The 15,531-nt window shown below is 41.1% G+C and overlaps 1 protein-coding gene across 16 annotated transcripts in view; it reads left to right on the top strand.

Annotated features, from left to right (window-relative positions):
* The window catches only part of ANKHD1 (ankyrin repeat and KH domain containing 1), a 117,772-nt gene that overhangs the window by 30,652 nt on the left and 71,589 nt on the right, over window positions 1-15,531 (top strand). For 14 of the 16 annotated variants that reach the window (XM_065643739.1, XM_065643738.1, XM_065643734.1 and 11 more), the window contains one exon: window positions 12,204-12,360. In XM_065643739.1, coding sequence (XP_065499811.1) covers window positions 12,204-12,360 — 157 coding nt within the window. The remainder of the gene's footprint in view (window positions 1-12,203; window positions 12,361-15,531) is intronic. The other 2 variants (XM_065643732.1, XM_065643730.1) reach the window with 1 other exon arrangement.

Here is a 15,531-nt window from a genome sequence, read left to right as displayed (position 1 = left end):
TCAGGGAGGTTGTTCCTCCCCCTCTACTCTGCCCTGGTGAGGCCGCGTCTGGAGTACTGAGTCCAGTTCTGGGCTCCCCAGTTTAAGGACAAGGAATTACTGGAGGGAGTCCAGTGGCGGGACACAAAGATGCTGAGGGGCCTAGACCACCTTTCTTATGAAGAGAGATATAGATGCCTAGTAGACATTAGATCTTTACAGACTGAGCAAGTCTGGGAAAAGAGTAGTTTGTGCTGCAGGGATCATCCTCAGCTTGACATGTGCCTTACAACAGTTATAGTTACTGGGTTGCACCTGTTCCAGGGTTAGAGCAAATTCTTGACAAATAATAGCTTTGTCTGACTCTCTTCCATTGCAGTTCTTACCTAGCAGTCTCTGTGGATGTCAGTTGGGCTTTTTTTAAAAAAATAATTTTGTTTTTATTTTTCTGGACTGGTCTTCTACTTTTGCTTTTAACTCATAAGGAGTAAAGAGAAGCTTTGTCCTTCTCCAAGGCCAAATTCAAATATCTGTACTTGCATTTGATGTGTCTTGCAAGCCAAAACTCAGACTGTTTGAATGAACATCTTTTGCAGGAATCTCTGTTGCCACACATTGAAAAGATCTAGTTTAGCTTAATCTCTTTTGCCCTACAGTTTTTTATTTTCTTTTTTAAAAAAAGCTAGGATCCTTAAAGAAACTAAACTTTAATTTTTTTTTTTCTCCCAATACAAAGCCTTGGGCCTGAGGAAGATGTTCCTTTCTCCCCTCCTTTCTATCTTACCCCTCACCATCCTGTTGCCTCTTGAATGTGGCAGCTGAGCAGGTGCTGTGTCCAGCGGGGTTGCTGCGGGATCGAAGATGAGATGAACAGTTCCATGTTGAGTGAAGCCCAGCTGTTTGTGGTGGGTAGAGACTAAGAACTTCAGTCCAGGGGCTCAGATGTATAATAGCTTTCAGTGCATACCTAGGGTTGGTTGGTTGGTTGGTTTTTTTTGCCATGATTGATTGTAGTATTTCATAGATGTGGGGAATGTACTCACTAGATTTTGGACCAAGGCTTAATTCTTCCAAAGATACTTGAAAACCCTTCAAAAAACAAACCAAACCAAAAAAATCCAATAACCCAAAACCCAAATAAAAAGAAAAAGGAGAGAATAAGTGAACACTCCAGACCAACCTAGACAAGTTCAACATTAATGTCTGTTCATAATTGTGTTAAATTTTTACTTCTCTGCTAGAGGAAATATGGCCACTTTCTTGATTATACTTCTTCAGGCTTTGTGTTGAACTACAAGCTGTCTTGTATTCTTCCCTGAGCTTTAGTTGGCTTTATTTAAAGCAATTCAGCCATTGAATTGCTGTTTAAATGATGACTGTGACAGAACTGGTAGGTTTTTTACTGTATTATTGCATTTAATTGTAGCTGCTACTTTAAAGCATGTGGTAATCCAAGAGGCAGATATCTTTCCCAGACACTTATCTGCAGTGAGATGGGTGAAAAAGCCGTTTGTTGATGAAGTACATCTATAGTTATGACACAGGAGTAATTGATGATGCTTCCATTTTAGCTACATTTAATATGTATGGGATCAAAGTGCATTCGATTGAGTGATCAGCATCATTTTATGCACATATGTGATGAATGTGATGTGTCTGCAGGTCCTGGTTCCTGTAAGGAATCACCAGCGTTGAGGGAACTTGTCACCTTGTAGTAGGCAAATGTTTCTTTGCTACAGATTTATTTAGAACAAAATCTTGAAAAACAGAAAGGTTGGTTTTCTTTATAAAGATACTTGATTGGGAAACAAAAATTTTCACATTCTGCATGAGTGGCCAAGGGGAAGGTGTGTAAGGTGGATGAGGTATTTTAGTGGCTGTTCGCTGTTGCCATCAGGCAAGAATCTTCTGTTCCTGGCTGCACAGTTATCTCTCATCTTGCCAGTTCTGATGGTGGCTAGAAAGATCCTTTGCTGGTCAAATGAATCTTGCTGTGCTGGTACAAAGCTCCCTTTTCTTTACCTGTGAGTGGATGGGGTTGGTGGGAGCCCCTGGGGAAACCCGGGGAGAGGAGGAGCCCTGAGTCGTATTTCCGGCAGTGGCCAAATATTAGATCAGCACACAAGAGCTCATGTTATTTCAGCTTTAGAAAAGGTGACGCAGTTTTCATACAATGGGAGAAAAGCGATGCCTAGTGAAAGCTTGAAAAAATCAAACTGTTTTTTTTGGTGGTGTTTTTTTTTTCCAAAAAACAGAATTATGCTGTGGTAAAGTCTGTCATGGTCAGGAATTTAAATAAGGTGTAGAGTATAAGGGGATAGTTATAGATAACTTTACTGGTCCCTTCCAGCTCAGGACATTCTATGGTTCTGTGGTTATATAAGAAAGGCCTTGAGGTGCTGGAGCGAGTTGAGAGAAGGGAACGGAGCTGGGGAAGGGGCTGGAGCACAAGTGTGATGGGAGCGGCTGAGGGAGCTGGGGGTTCAGCTGGAGAACAGGAGCTGAGGGGAGACCTTCTGATCTCTGACCTGCCTGAAAGGAGCTGGGAGCCAGGGTGGGTCGGGCTCTGCTCCCCAGGAACAAGCGCCAGGACCAGAGGAAATGGCCTCAAGTTGCACCAGGGAGGTTTAGGTTGGGTATTAGGGAATTTTTTTTTCTCCGAAGGGATTGTCGGGCATTAGAATGGGCTGCCCAGGGCAGTGGTGGAGTCACCATCCCTGGAGGTGTTGGACAGACGTGTAGACAAGGTTCTCGGGGACATGGGTTAGAGGTGGACTTGGCAGTGTTGGGTTAACGATTGGACTCTCTGATTTTGAGGGTCTCTTCCAACCAAAATGTTTCTGTGATTCTATGATTTTGAAATATCTGAGCACGCTAATGTAAAAGCAGATGATCGCAAAAAGGAACCCTTGTCATCAAAATGTTACCAAAATAACAATAAGAACTAATTGTAGCTGGAGAAGTACTTCCTAGCTATTGATTCTGAAAAAAATCTCACTGCTACTTTTGCCATACTGGAAAGCAGAGAGAAATTTCATTGAGATTTCTGGCTCCTTTTCTGGTAACTACATTGAAGTATATGTAAATGTGAATTCAATATTAAGAGTTTGCAGTGTCAAACAAGTGAAAAATCAGAAGCTGGGTTTAACAGCAATTTTCTCCGAAGGCACGTGTATGTTGTGATGACCTTTTAGGTTTTTTCAGACATCTCCTTTCACTTGTGGCTGTTGCTCGGGTAGGTGAGTTCCTATTATTTTCAGGAGTGGGGATATGTGAAGGAATGGATATTTTGAGGTTAAGACCATGAAATACAGCCCAGGAGAAAAAAATCATATTTCTGCCTTTGCCAGAAAATGCTTAGCAGATGATCTGAATGTGGTTTTTCAGGTAACATTGAAAATGTCATTTTTGAGTGTCATAGTTTGCTGTCACGAATCTGATTTGTAGAAATTGAAAACTCGGCTGCTCTGGAAATATGTGAGGAACTGTGATGGTGACATATGAAGTATTGTAAAATGCTAATTACTCAAAAAAACCCACCAAACACCCAAGCTGTAACTCTTAATTTCATGCTAGATGAGTCTTATTAGCATGCCCAAAAATCAGTTGAGAAGAATAAAAATAAAAATTGCAGCCAGCGAGTTCCGTTTGTGCTTTTACTGAGAAATGCTGCTACTCCTCTGTGAATACATTGGGGTAAAGGACGGCAGCGTTAGGAAGGCTTATGGCTCGCTTTGGCTGCACACGAGGTGATCAGGTCGGACCTCTGCAGGATTTTTTGCCTGTGTGTTTTGTTTGGAGGAATCCCATGAGACAGCAACAACTGAGTGTTCTAAAGGTTTCTAGAGTGAGATATTTTTTTTGAGTGTAACAGTGGTGATCTGCTCACCAACCATGTCATGTCACAAAGATGCTTCATTTACCTTATTGCATCATCTGTTTCCAGCAAAAGTGCTGAACTTTTTTTTATCTCAAGAAGGCGGTGAGAAAACTTCAAACTTCAAATCTAGTTCTGTATGAAAGAATCCTGTCCAGGTGGTACATTTTGCAGTGAGGAAACAAACATGACCTCTTGCTGAAGACTTACAGTTTTGAGTTCCCCTCAAAATCTGGTACTTGCAGGTGGGATGGGGAGTAGCCAACAGAAGACTCGGTGCTGGTCTGAAGATTTTTATATCTTAACTAGGAGCTGGCATCTTACTGAGGCATGATTTTGAACTATTATGGCTTTGGGGTAGGGCTGTGTGTGTGTGTTTAAATATTCATTGGGTTTTATCTTAGAAAAGGCTTTTGGGGCAGAAGACAACCAGTATTTTTGATATATTACATTGGCTTTGTAATGTCCTGAACTTTCACACTCCGATAGGTTTACTCTTAAAACCAACAGAAAACAGCCAAGGAGCTGAACCTCTTTGGCAACAAGTAAGCTGAATAAACTTCGGGGTTACTATTTCAATCTGGGAATGTCACTGTGTTGAAATCTGGTAAATACAACAGAATACAATTAGAAGGGACGTTCTCCTACTCTGGGTTTTCCGTTTGGTTTTATAAGGTGATAAATCGTCTGCTGATGATCAATCATCTGCTGACCCCGCAGTGCAAGAGGAGTTCCTTGCTTTGTGAAAATCGAGGAGCGAGCCAGGGCAGCAGGTGTGAGACTGCAGAGATCTTGGGCCCTGCTCCCCGGGGAGCGGCACTGCCTTCACAGAGGTTGATTTTTAATCAGCGCGGTAATAAAGAACGATACTAGCTTTCCAGAAGTATTACCTGGTGATACTAGTCGAGGTTCAAAAACTTTGGAAGGTGCTTTTGTAGGGCCTTCTGTATTTGTTGGAAAGGAAAAATCTTTTGGTTATGTTATTGCTAATTGTAAGACAAATCAGTCAGGCACTGTATTTTGCCCTAGTAAAGAAGAGGCTATAGGAGCACAAAAATTAGATCTGTAAACTCAGCATATGTGCCATTTAGTTTACTTGAATAATCCAGCCCTGCTGTATTTGAGAGAGTGTTGTGAATTCTAGCAAGAAGTTTAGTTATGGTCGGCTGAGTCACAATTTAAGCACACGGGCAATATATAGACGCAATCGCAGAGAGCAGGTATATAATTGTACTTTTTTTCCTGCTGCTGCCAGATGAAGATGGGCTGCGGAACTACCTGAGTCTGAATGAGGATTGATCAGGCCTTTGAAAACGTGATCAATATGTGTCACCATAACTTAGTCTCCTTTGATTTGCATTCACATCTGTCTTTTGGGAGAAACCCTTCCTGCTAAATAGTGATTAAGGTTTCTTCTCTTTGAGTATTACACAGTTCAGAAAGATTTGGGCAGAATCGGGATCAGGAAGGGGGGACCTAAGCAATTTAGTTCGTGATATTTTCTTCTTCAAAATACTTATTGGTGTTCAAAGAGATTCTTATTATCTATGAAACTGCATGCTGATTTAAGCATTAATGGGTAATCTTGTACATAGTGGCACAGTAGTATGTGATAATCTGTTATGGAGTGATTAGAAGGGGTGTTGCCAAGTGGTTTAGATGTCTTTTTGAGGATGTGCCAGACGATAATCAAAGTGTTCTTGGATTGGGATGACAGGGTAAGATGATAAGCAAGTGTGTTGCAACACAGAAGTATGTGGCATTTTAAATGTGTGAGAATTCAAAAACTTTGGAAGTGTTTCTGTTCAAAGGTAATTTTTCTTCTGAATAAAGTGAAAGATGAGGTAAAAAAAAACTACGGTAAGAGGGTGTTTGCTACCAATGTATTTATTAAGGGCAGGTATGTCAGGAGGACACTTGTGTGGTATGAAATTGGTGTCAAAATATGAGGTTTTTAAAGGCAAAGTAGAACCAGCTATTCCTGAACTTGGTTTATGTCATTATACAAATAATGTTAGCAATGAAATGTAGGCAGTTAAGGCAAAATATATTGTCTGAAGTAAATGGTTGGGGGTGTGGTGGGTGTTTGTTTTGTTATGTCGTGGTTGTGGGGTTTTTTGGTTGGTTGGTGTGGTTTTTGTTGGTGGATTTTTTTTTTTTTTGGTTTGGTTTTTTTTTTTTTTAGATATGGGTATTCCAGATGCAAAATCTTAACGGATTTCAGTGCAATTGTTCTTTGTGCATCCTCATATTAAACTCCTGAAGGACTCCCTTCATACATGGTCCTTGGTACTGCGTTAGATGTGATTAGGGTCTGTAAATATTGTGTGAATTCTTCAAACTTACCAGAATCATAAGGAAATTTAAGTATGGCATGCTTAATAAAAAGAGCTTTAACATTTAACTGCTTTAATGAAGAAATTTGTTTTTAAAGCCAAATGTCTTACCCCAAATCCCAATGGCATAGCTCCATCTGTACTCTGACTTAAAACAGTTCTTCTTCCTTACACAGCAAGTAAACCTTCCCTTGTAACTAATATTCTTTAGCTTAGCGTGAATTACATTTTTTTTTAGCAACACATTATCTTAAACTTTTCAAAAGCATATGAATTTTGGGAAGATTACTACACTGAATGAGTTACTAGTATTTTTCTAATTATTATATACAAAGAGCACTACTCAACATGTGCTTTTTTCCTTGAGGACTTTAGTCTTGAGTGATCAGCATACAATAAAACACCTTTCGATATTTAAAATATATTAAAAAACCTGTAAATATAATGTGTCCCTCATTCTGATGTTGTAAATTAGATATCTTGATGCAGAAACAGTGAAACTTGAAAGTGGTTATTTCTTTTGATTTGTTTGGCTTTGGGCTTCTTTTTTACAAGAAAATATAGAGCCAGCACAATTCATTCTCACTTTAGATGGGCTGAAGTAATTTGTGTTGCATCCTTGCTGAAATATCTTTTGCAAGACTCAAATCTGTCTGTCTTTCCGTTGCTGCGCGATCACATAATCAGCAGGACCCAGGTTTGTGTTGTGGTGTGGGAGTGTGGTTTTGGTTTTGTTTTTCTTCTTAGCTGGGCTGTACTAGAAAACTGGGGAGACAAAACTGTGTTCACGGGTCTGTCAGTGAGGGTGCGCTTGGCATCTTCTATCATTGCCAATCCCAGTTGCTTCCCAATCCCAGTTGCTTCCCAGCCTGGCTACTAATTTGAGTTACTTGTTCAGGACAACTCAAATTTTGCAAACCTTGCTTAGGCATTAAACATGGGTAGCAGGTTGGAGCTGATGTGGTGTTTTCCTGGGTTTGCTCGAAGATCAGTGTGGGTCTTGGTGAGTGTGCTGACAGCACTATGCTTTGGTGTACTGACTCTCAAAATGATATAATATGAATCTAGTGTTTGGGAAAATATTTGGACGTCATACAAGGGGAGCAAAGTGCACACTTTTTTGTTAGTTATGTGGGAAATTAGAAAATCACTTTTTGTGAACATCCACAAAGCAAGAGGTTCCATCGTGGCAGAGCCCAGCAGCCTGCTGTTTGGTAGATGACAGATACCATCTGTGATTGCTTCTGCCATTGCTGGAATTTGCAGAAAATAGTACGTGGTAATTTTATGCAGATGCTGCACTGCTCCTAAGTGTTACCAGAAATAAACTCGTAGCATGTGGATCAAAAGGTCTTGAGAAATCTCTTTTCTTTAGGAAGACTTCCCTTAGGTTCTGCTCTTAACATGCCTGAGCTGGATTCCTCTGATGTTCTGTTCAGGGAGCCATACCTGTGTCGAGAATTTGAGTTAAGCCACCTGAGACGTTACAGAACAGGGTATGCTCAGTCCTGCTTGCTGTCTTTTTGCCTTGTGGTAGCACCTGCGATGTGCCAGAATTAATACTTTTCTAGTAGAGTTACTGCTTGTTGGCACAAGGCTGTTAGCAGTTGCTTTTGACAGTCTAGAACGTCTCAGTTCTCTGAATGGGGATTCTAATAAAGAAGCTAAAACAAAGTCTCCTCTTGCCTTCCCTGAACCGTCTTCACATTGTTTGAGATGCCACCTGTACACCATGCTGATTAAAGCAGGTTCTTGACGTATGATTAAAGACAGACACATTTCTGGGCCACGATTCTAATTTCATTCCTCTTTTGGGCTTTTAAAGCTGTCCACATTTCTATCAAAACCTGCCTTTGGGGGGAAAAAGAGTGTAAGACCTTAAGGAGGATCCCTCTAAGCTTCTGGGACCAGCAGATGATTCCATGTGAGCTGAAGTTGAGATAGACTTTGTCATGAACGTGAGATCATAAATTGGACATGCTAGCAGGTGAATGGCCTCAAGTGTGTGTTAGAACATATGGTGTAGTGGAACTGACCGCGAAGGAACATAATCGCCACTGAATCTGCAGTTTTTTGTGAGGATTATTAGATGTTATGTCTTACACTTAAATATGTTGATCCCTTTGGAACAATCTCCTTTGATGTTCAAAACATATATATGTTGACACTAGTTGTGTGTGGTATGAGGAACTTAACTGTGGGTTCCATACCAGAATAATTTCCTTTTAAATTATTTTAAATGGTGATAATTATGAGCTACTAGCTAGAAACTACATTTAAGTATTTTCTTTATCCTTGACATGAATTTTATCCGGTTAGGGAGGGCAGAGCAACTGATACTTCTGTGAGAATGTTCCTTTTCTTGAAATGGAAGGGAAGGTAGTGGTTGCTCTAGTGTGGATATCTGACCTGTTCTTTTACTGCAGTGAACTTGAAACAACTTTGATTATTCGTGTTGCTTCTTTAAGATTTATTCATGGCTTTCAACTTCTGTGCTCAAACTGTGAAAATATACAGACAGTTTTCAGAGAATGTAGGTTCTAATTCCTCATGGCAAAATCCCACCAGCAGTGTAATGTTCTGCCCTTTGGGGTTTTCCAAAGACAAACGTGGTTGTGTTCCAGTTTTTCTGAGGTGGTACATGTATCTTCGACTGGTTAAACTGAGGCAGATCACACTGAGAGGTTACCAGCTCATTTCAGTTTACCCTAAAACTCTAACCTTTGTAGTTACGTGGTAGGAATATCCTGCTAAGTCTGAAAGTCAACAAGGAAGCCCATGCTTCAAATTGGATTGTTGATTATAGGTGTGTAGATGTGTGTCTGATGAGCAAGCTTTTCCCTTGAAAGGTGAGCTTCTTGTTCTAACACACCTCTGTAATCAACTTCAGGCTAATTTAAATAGTTCAATAGTTCAGTAGTACGGCACTAACTTGTGGAACATCTGGCATTATCTGCCACTGAGTTCAGTCATGCCGCGTGCCGAGTAGTCATCTGCTCCAGACTAAACCTAGTTACATAGTAGTCAGTTGTATTGAACATTTCATCTCTCTTAAACTGTTGATATGTTGATTGTGTAAATTCATGGAAATACACTTTCCAGATGCAAGCCTGAATCTGCGTACTATAGAATTGGTGGTTTGTGGCCCAGCAGAAGGACTAAACTGCTTGCAGATCTGGGAATTCAGAACTGTTTTCTTGGCCGTACTTTTCTCTCTGATTTAGAGATCTACTCTGTTGCTGTGTTGGGTGGGGAGGAGCTAGGTCATCTATTTCCAGTCAGGGGAGACTATAGTACCATAGAATGGTTTTGGGTTGGAAGGGACCTTCACAAACCATCCAGTAGAAGAGCAGGGATGTCTTCCACTAGATCAGGTTGCTCAGAGGCCCGTCCAGCCTGACCTTGAGCACTGCCAGCCTTGGCCCTTCCAGGCTTTGTGAACACACTGGCACGTGGCTTCAGGAGAAGGTGCTGGGCTAAAGAACTCCGCAAAGACGAGCCAAACGTGTGTCCAGCTCCCCGTGCCCTGCAGGTGTTTGTTTTGTTTTGACTGGAGTTTATTTCCCGCTGCTTTTACCAGCAGTAAAACTGTTTACCAGCTCCTTCACGAGACGCTTCTAAGTGGAGGGTAATTGCCATTGTGCTGCTCCTTGTTAGCTAACTAAACCTGCTACTTCTTTCAGCCTTTGCTCAGGGGTCATTTTTCTAAATCCTGTGGATTTCTCTTGGGTACTTTTCCACCTTGCTTGCTGCAGTGTTCAGCTTTGGTCGCAGTGGGCTTAGATGAAGCCTCACTGCTGAGTTGTGAAGACTTAATTCCCTTTCTTTCCTGAGGCAGTACTTTTATGTACACTGCAAGCTAGTGTAAGCCAGCACTGCCACCAGAAGTAGCTAGTGTAAACGCTAGTGTAGCTACTCCATGAGCCATCCTGGGGAAGCAGATCTATGTAAATACTATCACTTTCTCTGTGTGTTTGGAACTAAATTGATGCCCCAGTTTAGTTTCACAGTGACTATCCTCTGCTGTCCCACCTGCCGCAACTGCAGAGCTGACATCCCCTTTTAAACCAACAGCAAATTCAGTTTATATTAATATGTGAGGTGTAAGCTGTGGTGTTTGAGGCTTGTTATTTATAGCCTCACTATATTTAACAGCAGTGGCTACAAAGGTTATGGCCTCAACAGCTTGGAGGTGGAAGGGGGCATGTGGCTGGTAGTATATGGAGTCAGGAGCCTGTGACCTGACATTTCTCTGCTCTAATTGCTCTGCAGTGCACTAGACAGTCTTAAAAAACAGATGGGTGTGGTGTGGACAGATCTAGTTGTGATTTCTCATTTTATCATTGAGTGGGTAATTTATCGAAAACTGCTTTTCATAACCTGCTGACAGTGCTGAAGTCATCCAGAGGGAGGATGCTGGAGCCGGGGAGGTGGTGCCGTTGGAGCTGACCAAGTGTGTTGGGCAGCTCAGCTCAACCTTTGGAGCCCGTGCTTGGTTTCAGGTGGCCAAGTAACCTCCTGCACCCCATCGTAGGTGACAGGATAGGGACTCTGCATCATTGCCAGCAACACTGAGTTTGAATACTGTAAGCCAACATTTACCAGCAGTGCTTGTAGGATAATGTAACACAATGTGCCCGGCGTGTGCTGGCCTAAATTGTTTTCAGGGTGGAGAAATATGGTACCTATTGATTCTTACATTAACAACGAACTAGGTGCGCTCAAACTGGGGAAATAAATTACCTGAGGACAGTGTTCGAAAATTTCAAAGTATGATTTCAGTATTCTGTAGTGCCTACAAGCTGGGTTGTGGGAGAGATGGTGTAAATCATACTCGGAGAGATATATGCATGCCAAATTGCAAATCTGAGGTGTAAGATGTGTTGCTTTCAGAGATTTATGTCTAATTTGACCCTGTTTAACAGCTAAGGAATTGAAAAGTTACTGATTCGTCGCTGGTGAAGGTAGCTAATCTATAAACCAGTAACTCTCTACTTTTTGTAGCGTGTGATTTGGGGGGTGGGGATGAGGGGGGTACTGTTCATCAGTGCATTTCTTTACACTATTTGCACATTTGCATATGCAAATATAAGCCCTGCCTACACTGCAGAGGCAACTGTGCAGTGATGTTTGCATATGTAAAATAGTTCAAAGACTTGACAACAACCTATATGGGGTAAAACCCATGTGGAGTAAAACTCACAGCTGTACCATAACTTTATATCAACCATATAAATGAGTGGGATAAGTATCTGCTTCTGGTGCTGTTCTATATTAGTCTTCAGCTTTAGTCTTGCAGCAAAAAACCTGTTTTTAAAAAAAGAAGCTGTTAAAAAAGTTCCTTAAGTAAGTACTTCTACTGTGCAATGTTAGTGTAGAGGAGGCATTGGTTTTAAGTATACTTAAAATAGTTGAAATTTTGTTTCATAATGTTTGTGCCTGTAGCTAGAGCTGTGCAATTTAGAATGTTAAATTATTGAGTATTGAAGCTCATAGCTTTTTAGTTTTTTTCAAACTCCTAGAAAAGGTATATTAGAGCTAAGTCGACTTCATTTTCGAGCGGAGCTGGGTGGGAAAAGGGTAATAACTATACATTTTAAATGTATAAAATTTCAATTGAAAAATTCTTCACCTTCAGAAGATATTAAACCAAGACTGTGGAATAATACCTGTTTCCCTGCCTTCTGTTTTGGGGGCTTGACCTCTGGACTTTTTCTTATTCCCCAGACACACTTTTTTTTTTTTTTTTAATTCTTCAAAATTGTGAGTTGGGAATTTGGGACATGATGAAGCTGCCAGTTGAAAAATAGTTTTCTTACTGCCATATTATAGTTAATTAAATGTTCATGTCTTAGGCAAATGTTAACAGGTACTTTTGAGTAGCTAATTTTCTGGCATGTTTGCAAATTATTTTTAACTAATAGTGCATGTGGCTGAAATCTAAAATAGTGTCTTTGCATTTCTTTTGTGTGACTTTCATACTAACCTGACTGAACGAACGTACACTGAAGGAATTGGTAAATTGTCCACTGCCGATGGTAAAGCCTTCGCAGATCCCGAGGTTCTCCGGAGACTGACGTCCTCTGTCAGCTGTGCGCTGGATGAAGCTGCGGCCGCATTGACACGGATGAGAGCAGAGAACAATCACAATGCAGGACAAGTGGACAAGTACGTATCGATTGCTCCCCGACCCCCAGTTTCCCAACTAGAAGATGCAAGTTTGTATTTTGAATTTCAAATTCAGTTCGTTTTGTAGTTAATACTCACTAATGTATCTGCTCTACTACTAGGAGAAGCAAAGTTATTGAATCTGAAGGTGTAACTACTGTCCCTTCAGGTTATTGGCTTCCAAGTGTAAGAGAAGAGTATATAAAAAAGTTACTTTCTAACCTGCTGCTCTTTCTGTGTACTAGACAGTTGATTTCTGTTTCAAAAATGGGTTGAGTTCTTATCTGTAGAAGAGTTGGTGATATGCCTCAGCATACTTTGGAAACTAATGATTCTAGTTCATTGTATTAAAAGTCGGAAGAGAATACTAATACTTAGAAGGCAGCGATTTTCCCCAGGATCTTGCTCAGGAACGTGGGGTAAAACAAAACTATATTATCAGATAACTTTTTGTAACTGATAATTAATGAGGATGACAGTTAATTTCCGTCATGACGGAACTGAGAGTTTGCCCTACATCGTCAAAAGCTTTCTTCCACATTGGTAACTTCAAAGCATCTTTAGAGGTCCTGAAATATTTTTTTTGCTCTGACAAGTGATGCAAATAGTTCCTAAAATGTTGGGATAGTGTCACTACATAAACTGTTGAACTTCAGATCTAGGATCAAAAACTTGTAAGTCTTGAAGTTTCCTTTCATATGGATAACCTCTTGAAATTCAGACTTAGGATTTGCAAAACAAAATGCTTACAGTAAGGGCAGTAGTCTTGAGTCATTGCTCAAAATGTAAATACAAATATAGGACAAAGTTTTATTTCCTAAGTGAAGGCAGAGAAATTACTTGGAGGCCAAAACATATGAAAATCTGCTGGGGAAGCATGCTCGAACGTAAAAAGGGAGCATACAAGGGGTGGGAGCAGGCCGGGTGGCCCACGGTGAATATAGACAATGTCCAAGCATATAGAGACGTGATATGGAAAGCCAAAGACCACTTGGAGTTGAATCTGTCAGATGGCATGAAATGCAACAAGATATACTAGTATAGCAGCTGCAAAAGGAAGATGAGGGAAGATGTGGGCCTGCCTCAAAATATGGCAGGGGACCTGGTGATGGGGACACAGAAGAGGAGGAGGTAGTGAATGCTGCCTTTGCCTTGACTTCACTGCTGAGATTTGCTTTTAGGAATCCAAAGCCCTGAGAGGAGCAGGAAGGTCTGGAGCAAGGAGGGCTTGCCCTTGGTTGGTATCAGGTCAAGGGACATTTAAACAGGTTGGAAATAGTCTAGTGAACAAGTTCATGGGACCTTATAGGATACACCTGTGAATACTGAAGGAGCTGGCCAATGTCACTGCGAGGCCAGTCTCTATTTATTTGGAAAGTTATGGGGAATGAGGGAGGTTCCTGAAGACTGGAAGAAAGCAAATGTCACCCCTGTTCTCAAGAAGGGCAAGAAAGAGAATCCAAGGGACTTATAGGCAGGTCAGCCTCACCTCAGTCCCTGAAAAGATGACGGAGCAAATCCTCCTAGAAGCCATTTCCTAACATAGTCAGTACAAAATGATGATGGGAGGTAGTCAGCATGGTTTTACAGAGGGGAGATTGAGCCTGATCTGAGCGCCTTCTACAATGAGATGGCTGTGTTGATACACGAGAGGAGAGCAGTGGATGCTGTTTACTTTGAACTTGACCAAGTCTTTTCACACTGTATCCCACAGCGTCAGTGGGACTGATGAAGTACAGACCAGGTAGGTGGAGAGTGAAGTGGATTGAAACCTGTCTGAGCTACTGGGCTCAGAGTTGTTAGTAGCACAAAGTCCATGCGAAGGTAAGTTGCTGGTGCTGTATCCAGGGGATGATCCTGGGACTAGTACTGATTAATGTCTCCATCAGTGACCCGTGGGAGGGTACAGAGTGCATCCTCAGCAAGTTTGCAGATGATCCAAAACTGAAAGGAGTGGTTGATGGACTGGGTGGTTGTGCTGCCATTCAGAGGGACCTTGACAAGCTGGAGAAAGGGGCCAGCAGGAACCTTATGAAATTCAGCAAAGGGAAATGTGTAGTCTTGCACCTGCAGAGGAATAGCTCTCTGCATTGGTACAGATGGGAGGTGCTGAATGCTTGGAAGTCAATTTTGGAGAAAAAGATCAGAGTTTCATGGTGGACAAGGAGTGGAACATGAGCCAGCAATGCACCCTTGGAGCAAAGGTTAACAGCATCCTGTGCTTCACTGAGAAGAGCCTCCCAATGTAATTCTTGTCACTTTTACAAAATGTCTTGGGAATATCTCAAAGGGAACCTGGGCAGGGAGCAAACTGGGAGATGTCTTGAGGTGCCTGGGACAACTTTTTTTGCTTAAGGATGAGTTAGTAATGTTCCATGTAGGGTTTGTGGTGTTCTTACTGTTCAAAGAACATGCAATTCAGCTGGCTTATTTCATCCATCTGAAAACTCCTGTAATATGCTTTTAACAGTGCATGAAAGGAAACATAGTAAACTTCTGTAAGGCTCCTCTACTTCCTTCAACATGTCGTTAGGCAAGGTAAAGATTTTTCTTTGAAATGGCTGCTTAAATTAAGAAACTGGTGTTTCCAATTAAAAGAAAAAAGCTTTGGGCTAGGGCAGAGGAGGAAATAGTCCCTTTGCAGGAGAGACAACAGGCAGAAGTTTGTCTTGGTGCAGTATTCAGTATTAGTGGTCTCTGTGATACCAGGCTGTTCACTTTTTGGCTTTATCCCTACTAGAAATTTGCCTTGGTAGTCAGTAGCTTGTCATGGTCATAGCCCCTGTGTGTCTGGCATTCCACTGAAATGGGAATAACATCAGGGAGGTTTACTTCTTTACTACTTGCGAACACCACACCTTACCTAGCTTTGAACGCTCTTTTCTGCATCTAGTCTATAGGAGAGCTTGTGTGAGTTAGCAAGGGAGGACAAGAGCTAATTTAGACATAAGCAAGGTCTTTATCTCCATTTCACCTATGGAAATAATGTGTGTGTTTATATATATATATATTTATATATATATATATATATATATATATATATATATAAAAAAATAAAACTTTAAAAAATCTGTAAGGTGTCTTTTCAAGTAAGGCTACTATTGTCATGAATCTTAAAGACTTCTTTGTTGCATAGGAAAGCTACCCATCTATTGCAGGTTTATTTTGAGC

This window comes from Caloenas nicobarica, chromosome 13 (genome assembly GCF_036013445.1).
Source record: "Caloenas nicobarica isolate bCalNic1 chromosome 13, bCalNic1.hap1, whole genome shotgun sequence".
In the NCBI taxonomy this organism is placed as follows: domain Eukaryota; kingdom Metazoa; phylum Chordata; class Aves; order Columbiformes; family Columbidae; genus Caloenas; species Caloenas nicobarica.
Note: the sequence above shows the minus strand (reverse complement) of the source record. Positions and strands in the feature narration are given on the sequence as shown.